At 65.0% G+C, this 13,201-nt stretch overlaps 2 protein-coding genes across 3 annotated transcripts; one reads left to right on the forward strand and one right to left on the reverse strand.

The window, feature by feature from the left end:
- Positions 1 to 1,765: 1,765 nt before the first annotated feature.
- LOC134055542 (activator of basal transcription 1-like) lies at positions 1,766 to 4,454 on the forward strand. 2 transcript variants are annotated; one of them, XM_062511942.1, is made up of 4 exons: positions 1,766 to 1,864; positions 1,982 to 2,273; positions 2,506 to 2,713; positions 3,175 to 4,454. In XM_062511942.1, the coding sequence occupies exons 2-4, from the start codon at positions 1,987 to 1,989 to the stop codon at positions 3,475 to 3,477; spliced, it is 798 nt and encodes a 265-aa protein (XP_062367926.1). In that variant the 5' UTR covers positions 1,766 to 1,864; positions 1,982 to 1,986; the 3' UTR covers positions 3,478 to 4,454. The 2 variants fall into 2 exon arrangements, with proteins under 2 accessions (XP_062367926.1, XP_062367927.1); XM_062511943.1 differs by having other exon boundaries at positions 1,982 to 2,269; positions 2,535 to 2,713.
- Positions 4,455 to 4,788: 334 nt separating this feature from the next.
- MBD1 (methyl-CpG binding domain protein 1) lies at positions 4,789 to 12,637 on the reverse strand. The gene is made up of 16 exons (XM_062512009.1): positions 12,519 to 12,637; positions 11,845 to 11,966; positions 11,272 to 11,386; positions 10,627 to 10,970; positions 10,303 to 10,388; positions 9,897 to 9,937; positions 9,636 to 9,785; positions 8,786 to 8,920; positions 8,633 to 8,680; positions 8,347 to 8,538; positions 7,384 to 7,548; positions 6,232 to 6,342; positions 6,079 to 6,159; positions 5,909 to 5,995; positions 5,732 to 5,827; positions 4,789 to 5,232 (listed from the first exon to the last, which is right to left on the reverse strand). Exons 1-16 carry the CDS (start codon positions 12,525 to 12,527, stop codon positions 4,789 to 4,791), a joined length of 2,226 nt encoding a protein of 741 aa, XP_062367993.1. The 5' UTR covers positions 12,528 to 12,637.
- Positions 12,638 to 13,201: the final 564 nt, after the last annotated feature.

Consider the following 13,201-nt stretch of genomic DNA (forward strand, 5'->3'; position numbering starts at 1 on the left):
GCGTGCACCGGGAACAGCCCCCCAAGAGTCAGGTCACCCTCCAGGCGGATGGCGTGGGGCTGAGTTGGGGCCGGGGGGCAGCGGCCAGGTGGGCACAGGGACAGCAGGGTCACCAGCAGGGTCACCAGTGGGGCGGGCGGGGGCGGCATGGTGGGCTGGGGGCAAAGAGAGCGGGGTTAGGGGGTGTTGGGGGGCAGGGGTGACACCCTATGGGGCACGGGGGCACAGGGACAACAGGGTGGGGTCCCCCATGGGGCAGGGGTGACACCTTATGGGGCAGGGGGGCACAGGGACAACAGGGTGGGGTCCCCCATGGGGCAGGGGTGGATCCCTGTGGGGTGAGGGTGGTACCCCAGGGACCAGGGGGGATCTAAGGGACACCGGGGGAGGGGGGGGGGGGGGGGCAGGAAGGGACAGAGGGGGTGACAGGGAGGGCACCCAGGGGGCGAGGAGTTGGGGGGTGGTCACACCAATTGGGGTGGGGGGATCTCAGAGGGTTGGGGAGGGGGGTAATGACACCCAGTGGGGCAGGGAGGGGACACCCCATGAAGCAGGGACACCCCCAAAGTGGGGGGCAAGCTCCCCATGGGGCAGGGGGATCTGTCCCCGCCTCGGGGGGAGGTTTGGGGGTCCCCAGCACCCCCCAGTTTGGGGTCCAGGTACCCCCACCCCGCTCACCTGGGCCATGGGTGCTCCGGTCCCTGTGCAGCCGCTGGGGACTGCGGGGTGGGGGCTGCCCCCGTCCTGGCCCCCCCAAATCCCCCCCAATCCCCCTCCCCCCCCGGGGTCCCTCCAGATGCTGATGGGGAAGGGAGGGGGAGGAGCCCCCAGCCCCCCCCACCCCGGCATGGCCGAACTCCCACAACCCCCTGGACCCCCCCAGTTAAACCAGATGTTAATTATTTGGGGGGCGGGGGGGGGGAGGGGGATTAGGGGTGGCCCCCTGCCCCCCAAACACATCCCAGGGGGTCCCATGGTGGGGCTGAGCCCCTCGGGGGTTTGGGGGGGGCGGGAGGGCCCTAATCCCCCCCAGCTGTGGGATTATGGGGGGGCGGGGGGATAATCCACTGCTCATCTGCAGCCAGGACCCCCCCCAGCACCAGATGAGGGAGGGGGACACGGGGGGGACACGGGGGGGGGCTGTGGTGACCTGAGGGGACTCTGGGAGGGTGAGGAGGGGGTCCTGGGGGGCTGTGGGGACATTTGGGGGGTGAGGGGGCCATGGAGCACCACGGGGGGGACAGTGGGTACTGGAGGGGGGTCAGTGGGTACCGGGGGGGTCAGTGGGTACTGGGGGGGCGGGGTCAGTGGGTTCCGGGGGGGTCAGTGGGTACTGGGGGGGGTCAGTGGGTACGGGGGGGTCAGTGGGTACTGGGGGGGTCAGTGGGTACTGGGGGGGGTCAGTGGGTACCGGGGGGGTCAGTGGGTACTGGGGGGGGTCAGTGGGTACGGGGGGGTCAGTGGGTACTGGGGGGGTCAGTGGGTACCGGGGGGGTCAGTGGGTACTGGGGGGGCGGGGTCAGTGGGTTCGGGGGGGGTCAGTGGGTTCCGGGGGGGTCAGTGGGTCTGGGGGCTCTCGGGGTGCTGTGTGTGGGGGCACTGGGGGGGTTCCATGGGCCGCAGAGCGGGCGGGGCCGTTCCAGCCAAAACTCCCCCCAAGGCGTTCCCGCGCCGCCAGGCCACACCCCCATATCGAACCACGCCCACTGAGTTCTTAACCACGCCCCCTCATGAAAACTCCTCCCCTAAAGCTAGGCCACGCTCCTCCTCGCTTTACGGCTCTTTCGCCGCTGACGCGCGCCCTGCCCGCGGTGCTTTACGGCTGCATTAGGGTTTTACGACCGCGGCGGGCAACGCTGTGCGGGTGCGGGGCCGGAGGGTCCCGGGGGGAATTTGGGGCGGGGGGGCGGCAGAACCTGGAGAGAGGTGACGGGGTTCTGGAGGTGGTCGCCTCTCTTTAACTCCGGCCTGCCCACCGCAGGGGTCATGGCTGGAGACGAGCGGGACCTGCACGGGAGGGGTGAGGAGGAGGAGGAGGAGGAGGAGGAAGAAGAAGAGGAAGAAAAGGAGGAAGAAGAGGAAGAAAAGGAAGAAGAGGATGGTCCCCAGGGCTCCCCCGCTGCCGAAACCCCCTCCGACCCCCCCTCAAAGCCGGTGGTACCGGGGGTCCTTTACTTGTCCTTCCTCCCCCCGGGCTTCGGCCCCCGCCAGGCCCGGGCGCTGCTGCGGCCGCACGGGGAGCTGGGCAGGGTCTTCCTGCAGCCCCGCGGTGAGTCCGGGGGTCCTGGCGTTTTCTGGGCTACCAGGGGGCCCCTGGGTGGGGCTGGGGGGGGGGAGGGAGTCACGGCACCCCTTGAGGGTTCAGGAGGGTCCTGGAGAGGGGCTGGGTGTCCCCACAGAACCCCCACAGCTACAGAATTTTGGGGTCAGGTCTCCTCCCAGCCCAGCTGACACCCATGGAGGGAGGTTCAGCACCCTCGGTTGGGGGTTCAGCCCTCTGGGGAGGGGTCTCACCCCCATTTCTCGCTGCCCAGGAGGATCCGTGCGACGGCGGAGGCAGCGCCCGGGAGGGCCCCCGGCCGTGGCGTTCGCCGAGGGCTGGGTGGAATTTCGGGACAAACGCGCGGCCAAACGCGCGGCCAAAATCCTGCACGGGGCCCCCATGGCCCCCCGGCCCCGCAGCCCCTTCCGCCATTACTGCTGGAGCATCAAGGTAGGGGCTCAGGGGCTCCCGGGGAGGGGTCTCAGGGGGTCTTGGATGGCCCAGAAAAGTTGTAGGGGGGTTTGGATCCCTTTTTTTGGTGGGTTTCTGACCTTGGGATGCCTTGGGGGGAGGATGGGGGGCACCTGTGAGTTCCTGGGTGATTGGGACATTTGATGGATGTGGGGTTGGGATAACCCTGAGTCCCTTTTTGGGGGCCCCAGACCTTGGCTACTTCGTAGGGAGCACCTGGGTCCCTTTTTTGGGGGTTCTTGGGTGGTTTTGACCCCACTGGGGGTTCCTGTTTTAGCGTTCAAGGGGGTCCCCAACACTGGGGGAGGGCTGTACTGGGGGGGCCCTCCTACACACCTGGCCCAGCAAGTGAGGGGGGGTTTGAGCAACCCAAAATCATGAGTGGGGGTGTTTCTGATGTTCTTTGGGGGTCCCCTGACATGTCCCCACCTGTCCCCCAGTACCTGCCTGGCTTCCGGTGGCCTCACCTGAGCGAGAGGCTCAGCTACGAGCGTCAGGTGAGGGCACAGCGCCTCCGGGCTGAGGTGGCCCAGGCCAAACGTGAGGGGGTGTTCTACACCCACCGCATCTCCAAAAGCACCAAAAACCCCCAAAAAACCTCCGGAGACCCCGCCGCCCCTCCCCCGACCTGGGGCTTCACACAGAGACAGACCGAGGAGGAAATCTGGAGGCGCAAAGCTCGGCCCCCCCCGGCCGCGCCCCCCCAGCGACTGCTGGAGAAGGTGTTTGGGACAGGGAGGTGAGACCCTCCCCCCCTCAAATTTTGGGGGGGGGGGGGGTCTCCGGTGTCTGGGAAGGTCCCTCCGCACTCCAGGAACCTCTCTGGATACCGATCCCCTTCTCAAGGACCACAAAGTGTTTTTATTTTTTCTCCTTAAAACTTTTATTACTCTTAACAAAAATAATTCCTCGCGGTCTCTTTAAATTCTGCCGGGGGGCGGGGCCAAAGGAGGGGGCGGGGCTATGGCTTCGGCGCAAAACTCCCTGAAGGCAAAGGGGTGGGCGTGGCTTAAGCGTATCCGACCACGCCCTTTCTGCCATAAAAGGGCGTGGTCAGAGGAAGCAAGAGCGGGTGAAACGCGCGCGTGGGCGGGGTCTGAGCAAAGGGGGCGGAGCTTGTCGAAGCCACGCCCCCGCCTTAAACAGGACATGTAAATCTCTAGAAGGTGGGGGAGGGCAGGGCTCTTAAAGGGGCCGCGCCCCCATTCCGGGGGACGGTTCCAGTGTCAAAAATAGAAGCTCTGGGGGTTGGGGGAGGGGCCCCAGTATGGCACTGGGGAAACGGGAGAACGAACAAACTCGGGGCCCCATAAACCTGATGTCCCCATAAACCTGGGGGATGGGGGGCAAACCCCCCAAAAAATGGGTGCTGGGGGCACCCCAATATCCCTGGGAAACCAAACGGGGGGAGTGGTACCAAACTGGGGACTTCCCCCCCGCAAAATGCCACTGCTGGGGTCCCTCAGCCGCACGGTGGCACTGGGGGAGGGGCCAGCTGACACAGTGGGGGAGTCTGGGGTCCCCAAAATCGGGGTGGCACCCTGGGGTCCCTCTGAATCCCCACAGAGGGGTCCTGGATCCCCCAAACTTGGGGGGGTGCCCCAGAATCTCTCAGTGACTCTGGGGGTCCAGGGGTGCCAGTCCCCACTCTGGGGACCCCCCGGTGCCCCTCCCCCACCACACCCTCGGGCTCCATCCCCAAATCCACTCCCCGCCCCAAAGGTGCAACACCCCATCCCTCCTCCCCGCCCCCACATTCCCCCAATTTTAGTTCCCCCCACCTCAATTTTAGGTCCCTCGTTTTCTTCTCCCTCTCCCAATTTAGTCCCCACCCAAATTTCCTCCACCCCAATTCCAGTTCAACCATCACTTCCCACCCGCCCCCCCCACAAATTTTGGTTCCTTTTTCCATTTGCCATCCCCATTTCCTTCCCTTTAAACCCCCTCCCCGAATCCATTCCCCCGCATTTTTCACTCCCAATCCTCATCTCCCACCAAACCATTCCCTCCATTTGCTCCCCCCCAACCCCAAAATTCCCACCTCCCCCCTCCCCTCAATGCCCCTCCCCCGCCAGCAGCTGGCAGGGCTGGCAGCATCGCCCCCCCCTCACCAGGACATGGCACCGGGGGGCCGGGGGCCGGGCCGGGGGTCCCGGGGGTCCCGGGCAGGGCCCGTAGGCCTCGAGATCACAGAGCAGCTCCACGAGGTCCAGGACGGAGCGCAGGGGAGGACGCCGGGCCAGCACCTCGTGCCCGGGGGGCACCGGGCGGCCGCGGGCAACCAAAACCCGAAAAGCCAAGCCCGGGTTGAGCAGCACGGCGGCCGCGGCCATGGAGGAGCGGGGACAGCGCTGAACGAGCCGCAGCCCCCGAGCAGGGCACGGCCCGGGGCCACCGTCAGCCCCCACAACCCCCCAGTGAGCCGGGAGGGGAATCTCGGCCAGTTCCTCCAGGAAGGAGCCGGGCCAGAGCTGGGGAGCGGGGGGCAGCGGGAAGGGCTGTGGGGAAGAAGGGGTTAATGGGGTTGGGGGAGGGTTAGAGACCCCCTCAAGAATCCCAGCAGGAACTCCCACCCCACCCTTCTAAACCCCACTGATCGAGACCCTCCCCAAAAAACAAAGGAAACTCCACAGAATCCTTTCCCAAATTCACCAGGACACCGAAAACCCCAAGGACCACCCCTCCCCCCCCCTCAGCTCACCAGGACCCCAAAAACTCCCCAGAAAGTCCTTTCCCCAAATCACCAGGACCCCAAAAACCCCAAGGACCACCCCTCAGAGTTCACCACGACCCCAAAACACAAAAACTCCCCCAGAAGTCCCTTCCCCAAATCACCAGGACCCAAAATCCCCACACAAAATTCCCATTTCTCAGGCCCCGACCCCCCCACCTCAATCCCCTCTAAAGCCCCCCCAGGACACCCCCAAGTTCCTCAAGACCCTCCCCAAATCCTCCAAACCCCCCCTTCTCCCCAAGGGGTCCCCTCCTCTTCCTCACCACTTGGCTGCCTCCCTCCTCCTCCTCCTCTTCCTCCTCCTCCTCCTCGCTCTCATCCAGCACCACCAGCTGGGCAGGGGGGGGCCGGGGAGGCACCTGAGGATGAAGGCAGAGGCTCAACCCCCTCCCCAAATCCAGGGACCCCCCAAAATCCCAGCGTCCCCCCCGCCCCGTTACCGGCACCAGGGACGCGCTGGGCTGCGGCTGCTCCTGCTTCACGCGGGGGGTGGCAGCAATCAGGACCCCCAAATCCCCTGAGGGGGGCTGGAAAAGGAGGGGCAGGGGCGTTATGGGGGGGGTCTCAGGCACCCTGAGGAGGCTCAGGAGGTTTTTGGGGTCCCACTCACCCTTTGGGGGGCGACGCTGGGCTCCGGGGGGGCCCCTTTGAGGCGGGGGGCTGAGGCGATGAGGAGCCCCAGACGGGGGTCCTGGGGGGCAGGGGGGGTCAGAGGGGGGTCCCAGGTGTCCAGGGAGGGTCCCAGGCGGCCAGGGGCTCTCACCTCGAGGCGGGGGAGGGGTCCTGCCTCCTCCTTGATGGGGCAGAGGCGCAGGGGGGGGCCCTGGAGGGACCCGGGGCCGTTCTCAGCCCCCCCCAGCAGCTCCTCCTTGTCCTGTGGGGGAGGGGCACATCGGCACAGCCAGGTGAGACCCCCCCCATATCCCCTCCAGATATTCAGGAGGGATCCCCCACCTCCCCAAAAAAGGGACCCAGGTGTGTAAAGAACCCCCCCCCCACCTCATCCCCCGTGGGGAAACTGAGGCACACACTTGGGGGTCACAGGGGAGGGGACTGAGGCATCTGGAGGTCTCCAAAACCCCCCCCAAAGGCCCTCCCGGAGGGTGGGGGGGGGAAATGGGGACACCTGGGTCCCCTCCCCTGACGCCTGGGTCCCCCGGAGGGGGGAGCAAAGCAGCAAAGCAGCAAAGCAAGCACAGCGAAATGAGGGGGAGGGGAACGGGGGGATGTGTGGGGGGTGAGGGTCCCATGGGGGGGTGGGAGGAGCATTTTGGGTTCCCCCCTAAGTAGAGGGGGGGTCCCGTTACCTTGCGGGGGGGGCGGGGCAGGCGGCGGCGGCTCCGGGCGGCGGCGTGGGGGGGCCGGCGGGGCCTGGATGGGGGGAGGGGGCGGCCCCTCCAGGGGGGCCCCCAGCGACCCCCCCCCACCGGCAGCAGCCGCCTCTGCGCCAGGAGAGAGACCTCAGAGGGGGTGGGGCACCCCAAGTTCCAAGGATTTTGGAGGGAGTGGGGGAGGAGGCACAAATGAAGGAATAACCCCCCCCACCAAGGTGGGCCTGGCTGGCAGAGGGACCCCCACCCCCAAAAAAAGGACCCAGGGTGAGCCCCCCAAAGCCAAGCAATGCAGGAAGGACCCAGGCGTCCGGGCAACCCCCATCCCCAAAAAAACAATACCCAGGTGTTCAGCTGCCACCTGGGTACCACCCACTCTCCCACCCCAAAAACTTGTCCATACTGGTCCAAACTGGGCTGCACCCAGCGCCGGGACGGGCGGAGGGGGAGCCTGAACCTTGCGCATGCCTCAGTTTCCCCAGCCGAGGGAGTCGGGTCGCTGAGGAGAGGGGCTGGAAGGGATGGCTGGGGCTCGCTGGGGCGTTACTGGGACGCACTGGGAGGAAGCACTGGGGGGCACCCACCATGGCACAGCGCAGGCACTGCCTCCAGCGGCACTTCTGGCGCTTGAGGTTCTGCCCCCCGAACTTGGGCTTGTCCCGGCAGAAGTCGCAGCGGCCGCAGTCGGCCGGACGCCGGCAAGCTGCGCACACCCCGCAGCGCCGGCTGGCCCGGATCCTCACCCCCCGCTGCCGGCAGAGAGCGGGGTCACCCCCGGGTCCCCAAATGTCCCCAGAGCCCGGTGCGGGTGGTGTTAGCGTGGGAGCAGCTATTAGGAGCGTTACGGTAAGTGCGGCGGTATTAGGAGCGTTAGGGCAGCGGCGGGTTAGTGCGAAGGCGGGTATTATGGTAGGAGCAGCTATTAGAGGCATTAAGGTATGTGAGCCCCCGGTATTTGGGGCATTACGGTACTCGCACCCCACTATTGGTACCAGCTATAAAATCTGGAGCGGTTATTAGGAGGATTATGGTAACCAAACCCTGCTGGGGGGGGTGGTTTGGGGTACCTGAACCCCATTATTTGGGGCATTACAGGACCCCACCATCAGCTGTGAACAGTTTTTGGGGTGTCACAATGACCTAACCCCAGTAGTAGGAGTATTACAGTACCGGCACCCCACTATTTATGGGGTGTGAATGTGCTGAACCCCAATATTCAGCCTTGGAACAGCTCTTAGGATCATTATGGTACCTGCACCCCATTATTGCAGGGCCTGAACCCCGGTATAATCGCTGGCACAGCCTTTAGGAGAATTATGGTGCCCGCACCCCGTTATTCTGAGTCCTGAATATCAGCATTAGGAGCTGCAACAACCACTAGGATCATTACGGTACCTGCACCCCAATTCCGCCCTCTTTTACAGGCCCTTATATTAAGGGTATTACGGCTTCCCCCTCACCGCTAATAGCTGCTCTGTGAGGGGCGTGGCCATGGACAGAGGGGCGTGGGTAAAACACAGGGGGCGTGGCCAGAGCCTGTCACTCACCCCGCGGGCCCCGGGGGGTTTCGGGGGTCGTCCCGGCTTCTTCTTCTCCTTGCCCTTGGTCAGCGTTTTCTGGGAGGGAGGGGTCAGTGAGGGGGGGCTGGGCGTTCCAGGTGTGCTCAGGTGTGCCCCACTCACTCTGTGCCTGGTGCCAGATGCGTCGCTGGGCTCCCGCTCCACGGGGGGCTTCCACTTCTGGGGGAGGCGGGGGGAGACAAAGCGGGGTGAGGGATCCCCAAAAACACCCAGGGGTCAGCGCTGTGCTCCTCCCTGGGGGTCCCACACTCACCTCTGTCAGGGGCAGGGGGCTCTGAGTCTTCTTGGCCACTCTGGCTTTCTGGGTGGGGGGGGAACACAGAGTGAGGGGTGAGGAGCCAGGGGGTCCCTGGAGCTGGAGGGGATTTTGGGGTGACTCCGGGTCGGGGCGGGGGGACAGTCCCACCTTGGGGCGCAGGCAGCGGCGCCGCAGGCAGCGCCACTGGCGCTTGAGGCCGGGCTGCAGGCGCCGCAGGCAGATGCAGCAGCTGCCGCAGTCCTCGGTGCTCAGGCAGCCCGAGCAGGAACCGCAGCCCAGGCCCTGCAGGGGGGACACGGGCAGGGACGTGGAGTGACAGCAGAAAACATGGGAAAGTACGGGGTAACAGGGGAAAGTATGGGGTAATAGGGGAAAATGGGAAAATATGGGGTAATAGGGAGAACATGGGTGAATGCACAGCCACAGACAAGGGAGAGAATGACAGGGAACAGAAGGACAGGGGACAGAGGGACAGGCAGGAGCTGCAGCCCAGGCCCTGCAGGGGGGACACGGGGAGGGGCGTGGAGTGACAGGAGGAAACATGGGAAAGTACAGGGTAATAGGGGAAAATAGGGGGTAATAGGGGATAACAGGGGCAAATAGGGGATAACAGGAAGAAGTATGGGGTAATAGGGGAAAGTATGGGTGAATGTGCAGCCACAGACAGGGGACAGAGGGACAGAGGGATGGGGGACAGGCCAGCAGCCACATCCAGAACCCACAGGAACACAGAGTAACAGTGACACTGGGGGGTGCTGGTGACACCGAGGGGGTGACACTGTGGGGGTATTGGTGACACTGAAGGGGGTGACAATGACATGGGGGGGCTGCGGTGACACAGGGGTGGTGTTGGTGATGCAGGGGTGGTATTGGTGACACCGGGGGTGTGACAGTGACACTGAGGGGGTTCTGGTGACAATGGGGCGGTGTTGGTGACACTAGGGGTGTGCTGGTGACACTGGGGAGGTGACAGTGACACCGAAGGGGGTGACAGTACCTTCTTGACGATGCGCAGGCAGCGACGCAGGAGGCACTTGGGGGTCCGGCCAGGGCCAGAGGGGCCCCCGGGGGGGTTGCGGGCGCAGGCGCTGCAGATCCCGCAGTCCTCGGGGATGCGACAGGCCTGGCACGTGCCACAGCCCACCCGCTGTGGGGACGGGGTGTCAGAGGTCTTGGGGAGGGGGGCCCTGAACCCCCTGAGGGATTTGGGGAACATCCCCGGGGTATGGTTTCCCCCCACTGAGGGGTTTGGGGGTACCTTGTAGAATCGCTGCTCCCGGTTGAAGTCTCGTCTCTGGGCTGGGGGGGGGGGGGATGAAGGAAGGGGGGTCAGGGTTACCCCAACTTTCCTGGGATCCCACCCTGACCCCCCCCTCACAAACTCCTTCACCCCCCCACCCGCCCCAGAATGGTCCAAAACAGAAGGAAAAGGAGGCAAGGAGGAATCAGGGAGGAGGAAGAGAAAGAGGAATAAAATTATAATTGCAGGGTTGAAGCAATTCAGGGAATGATGATGATGCTGATGGAGAAGGAAAACCCCAGGGAATGAAGGACAAGAGCAGGAAAATGAGCAAGAGGATAAACCAGACAAAGCTCTGAGAGAGCTGAGGAAGGCGGGAGAAGACTCAGAGGATGAGGAGGAGGGCGCTGAGGCCGAAGCTCACCACGGCAGTCAGGGCAGAGCCAGCGGCAGCGGCGCTGGGGGGGCAGGGACACCCCGGGGAAGAGAGTCTGGCAGCTGGCACAAAGCCTGCAAAGGAGGAGGGGGTGACATTTTGGGGAGGGGCAGGGGGTACCCCAACGCCCCCAGTGCCCCCACAGCCTCACAACTCCCACTGCCCTCCCCAGCGATTCCCCCAAACTTCCCCCAGGGACCCCAATCCCTCCTTCCCTGTGCTCCTGGTACCCCCTCCCCACACCAGGGGACCCCCACCCCCACCTGGAGGGACCCCAAAACCCCCAGAGACCACCCCCCTTCCCCCACTCACGCCACCACCCCGTCCTGGGGGGGCTCCAGGGGCGGCCGCTTCCTGGTCCTGCGCGGGGGGGGCTCCGGTGGGGGCGTGGCCTCCACTGGAGGAGGCGGGGCCTGAACGACCAGAGGTGGGATCGGGACAGGAGGGGGCGGGGACTGGATGGGAGAAGGCGGGGCCTGGATGGGGATGGGCAGGGCTTGAACCGATGAGGGTGGAGCATCCTGCGGTAGGGGCGGGGCCTTCTCTGTCTCAGCCCCGCCCACCACCACCTCCTCCTCCTCCTCCTCCTTTTTGAAGATTCTGGGGGGCTCTGGGAGGGGCCCAGCGGGCAGGAGCCATTTGGGACCCTTCTTGGTCTGAAAGGCAGAAAACAGGGGGGTCACAAGGCAGAGGAAGAACCCTTTGTGACCCCACCCCCAACTTCAAAACCCCCATTTCTGTTCTTCCCCTTGCACCCATCCCCCACCCCCCAATTTAGAGTCTCCTTAACCTCATTTCCCTCGACCCCATTTCTTTATTCCACCCCCAATTCCTTCCTTGTTATGGGGTTCCCCGCTCCGGGGAGCTCCAGGTTTCCCTCCCTAGGCTCTTTTAGAATTTTGGTGCCCCCTCCCCTGGTTTTTAGGACCCCTCCCAGGTTCCAACCCTGCCCCGTACCCGTGTGGGGCTGGGCCGTTCCAGCCCTGATTTGAAGTCGAAGTTGCTCAGGTCGTGCCCAGGACCCAGGAACCGCCGCAGCTCGATCTTACTGCGGAACTTCTGCCCTGTGGGGCTGCCAAGGAGCTCGGGTCAGAGGGGATTCAAAACCCCAGGGAGGGACCCCAAAACCCCAGAGAAGGGACCCAAAACCTCGGGGGGGGGGGGGGGTTACTGACCCTGGGGGAGCCCCCAAATGTCAGAGGGAAACTGTAAACCCCCTCCTGTGATCTCAAAAAGGCCTCCTCCCTCCCGAGCCCCAGAATAGCCTGGAAAAATCTGAGGGGAACGGAAATATTTGAGGAAAAGGGCACTGAAGTGGCCCCCGAGAGCTACTGGAGGGGGTGATGGGAGAGTGGCTCCGAAATCCCCCCTTGAAACACCACTGGGGGTTGGGGGGCTTAGGGGGAAACCTGCAAATGGACCCGGGATGGGATCGAGGATGGCAGGAGGGAGCTACAAAAGAGGGTGAAAGGGCAGAACCGCAGTGCTGAGGGGGTGTTGGGGGGAAAATGGGGGAGGGGGGAGGGGCACCTCCTGTAGTAGGTGTCGCTGCGACCGCTGGTGGCCCCGGATTTCCGAAAAGCTTCGCGGCGCTGCCATCCCGGGCCCAGCGCCGGGCACTCGGCCCAGCCCTCCGCCATCCTGCGGGGGGGCTGATACCCCAATGGGGGATGGGGGGTCAGGAACCGCCCCGGCAGCCAAAACAACCCCGGACCCCTCCCTGAACCGCGCCCCCAAACACAGCCGGGCCGCGCCCCCTCCCCCACGTGACCCCAGCCTCCCCTCCCCCACCGCGAGATCCCCTCCCCCACACAAACACGCTCCAAGTCCGCCCCTCCCCTACACGGACATTTCCCCCCCCCCCCCCCCCCCCCCCAAACTCGCCTTCCTCCTCACAAACACAACACCCCACGAAACTCCCCCTCACAAACTGCCCCTCCCAGGCAGCCCTCAGAGTCCCCCTCCCCCCTCCCAAACAACACCCAAACTGCCCCTCCCCCTCCCAAACTGCCCCCAAACCCCCACACCCCCTCACATCTCCCTTCCTCAGGCCCCTTCGCCCTCACAAACCCTCCTCCACCGCTCCCCCTGCCCCCTTCACGGCTCTCCTTTCCCTACCGGCCGTGTCTCTCCGCTGGGATTCCTCACGCTCCCCTCTCCACCCCCGTACCCCGCCGCGGTCCCGCACCCCCCCAGCCCCTCACCGTTCCCATCCGCCCCCGCCTGTGGCGCAGCTCTTCCTCTTCCTCCTCCTCTTCCTCCTCCTCTTCCTCCGGCGACGCCGCGAGGCCGCGGGGGGCGGAGGGGGCGGAGCCCCGAGCCGGAAGCGGAAACGCCGGGCGCGAAGAACAGGGGCGGGACTTTGGATCATGTGATGCAGCACCGACCATTAGGAAAAGGCAGTGCCCTGGAGGGGCGGGGCGATACGCGGCCCGTGGAATTGCGGCACGCGACCTCGGGGACACGTGACGTAAAGGGGGTGTGGATATGCTAATGAAGCAATGTATGGGCGTGGCTATGCTAATGAGAATTGCGCATTCCCCACCGCCCCATTGGGATCCTTCCCCCCCTGCCCAGGACCCCCCCAAAGGATCCCCCAAAACCGCCAGGGAGCCCTAAATCCCCCAAAGGATGTTGCTCCCGTTTCCAACCCTCCCTTGCTCTCTAAGGACCTCCCCCAAAACCTTCTCGGGACCCCTCAGCTGCCTTCAAGGCCAGCAAAGGGATCCCCACGGGCTCCACAGGATCTGGGGTGGTACCAGAACTCAGGAGCTCCCAAAATTCCTCCACAAGGGCACCCCACGAGCCCAGACACCCCACAGCAGCCCCCCTACATCCCACAGACCTCATGGATGATCCCACAAATGCCACGGACACCTCCAGACTC

Source organism: Cinclus cinclus, chromosome 33 (assembly GCF_963662255.1).
Source record: "Cinclus cinclus chromosome 33, bCinCin1.1, whole genome shotgun sequence".
In the NCBI taxonomy this organism is placed as follows: domain Eukaryota; kingdom Metazoa; phylum Chordata; class Aves; order Passeriformes; family Cinclidae; genus Cinclus; species Cinclus cinclus.

Bases quoted from the DNA above. Each gene is read 5' to 3' on its own strand.
- MBD1 (XM_062512009.1), bottom strand. The intron at 8,681-8,785 runs GTGGGACTGTCC...CCCCCCACCCAG, and splicing joins GCCGCTGCCTGCGCCCCAAG to AAAGCCAGAGTGGCCAAGAA. The intron at 5,233-5,731 runs GTGAGGAAGAGG...TCTTCCCCACAG, and splicing joins AGGAGGGAGGCAGCCAAGTG to CCCTTCCCGCTGCCCCCCGC.
- LOC134055542 (XM_062511942.1), top strand. From the start codon at position 1,987: ATGGCTGGAGACGAGCGGGACCTGCACGGGAGGGGTGAGGAGGAGGAG. The intron at 2,274-2,505 runs GTCCGGGGGTCC...CCCTCTGGGGAG, and splicing joins TTCCTGCAGCCCCGCGGTGA to GGGTCTCACCCCCATTTCTC. The intron at 2,714-3,174 runs GTAGGGGCTCAG...CCTGTCCCCCAG, and splicing joins ATTACTGCTGGAGCATCAAG to TACCTGCCTGGCTTCCGGTG.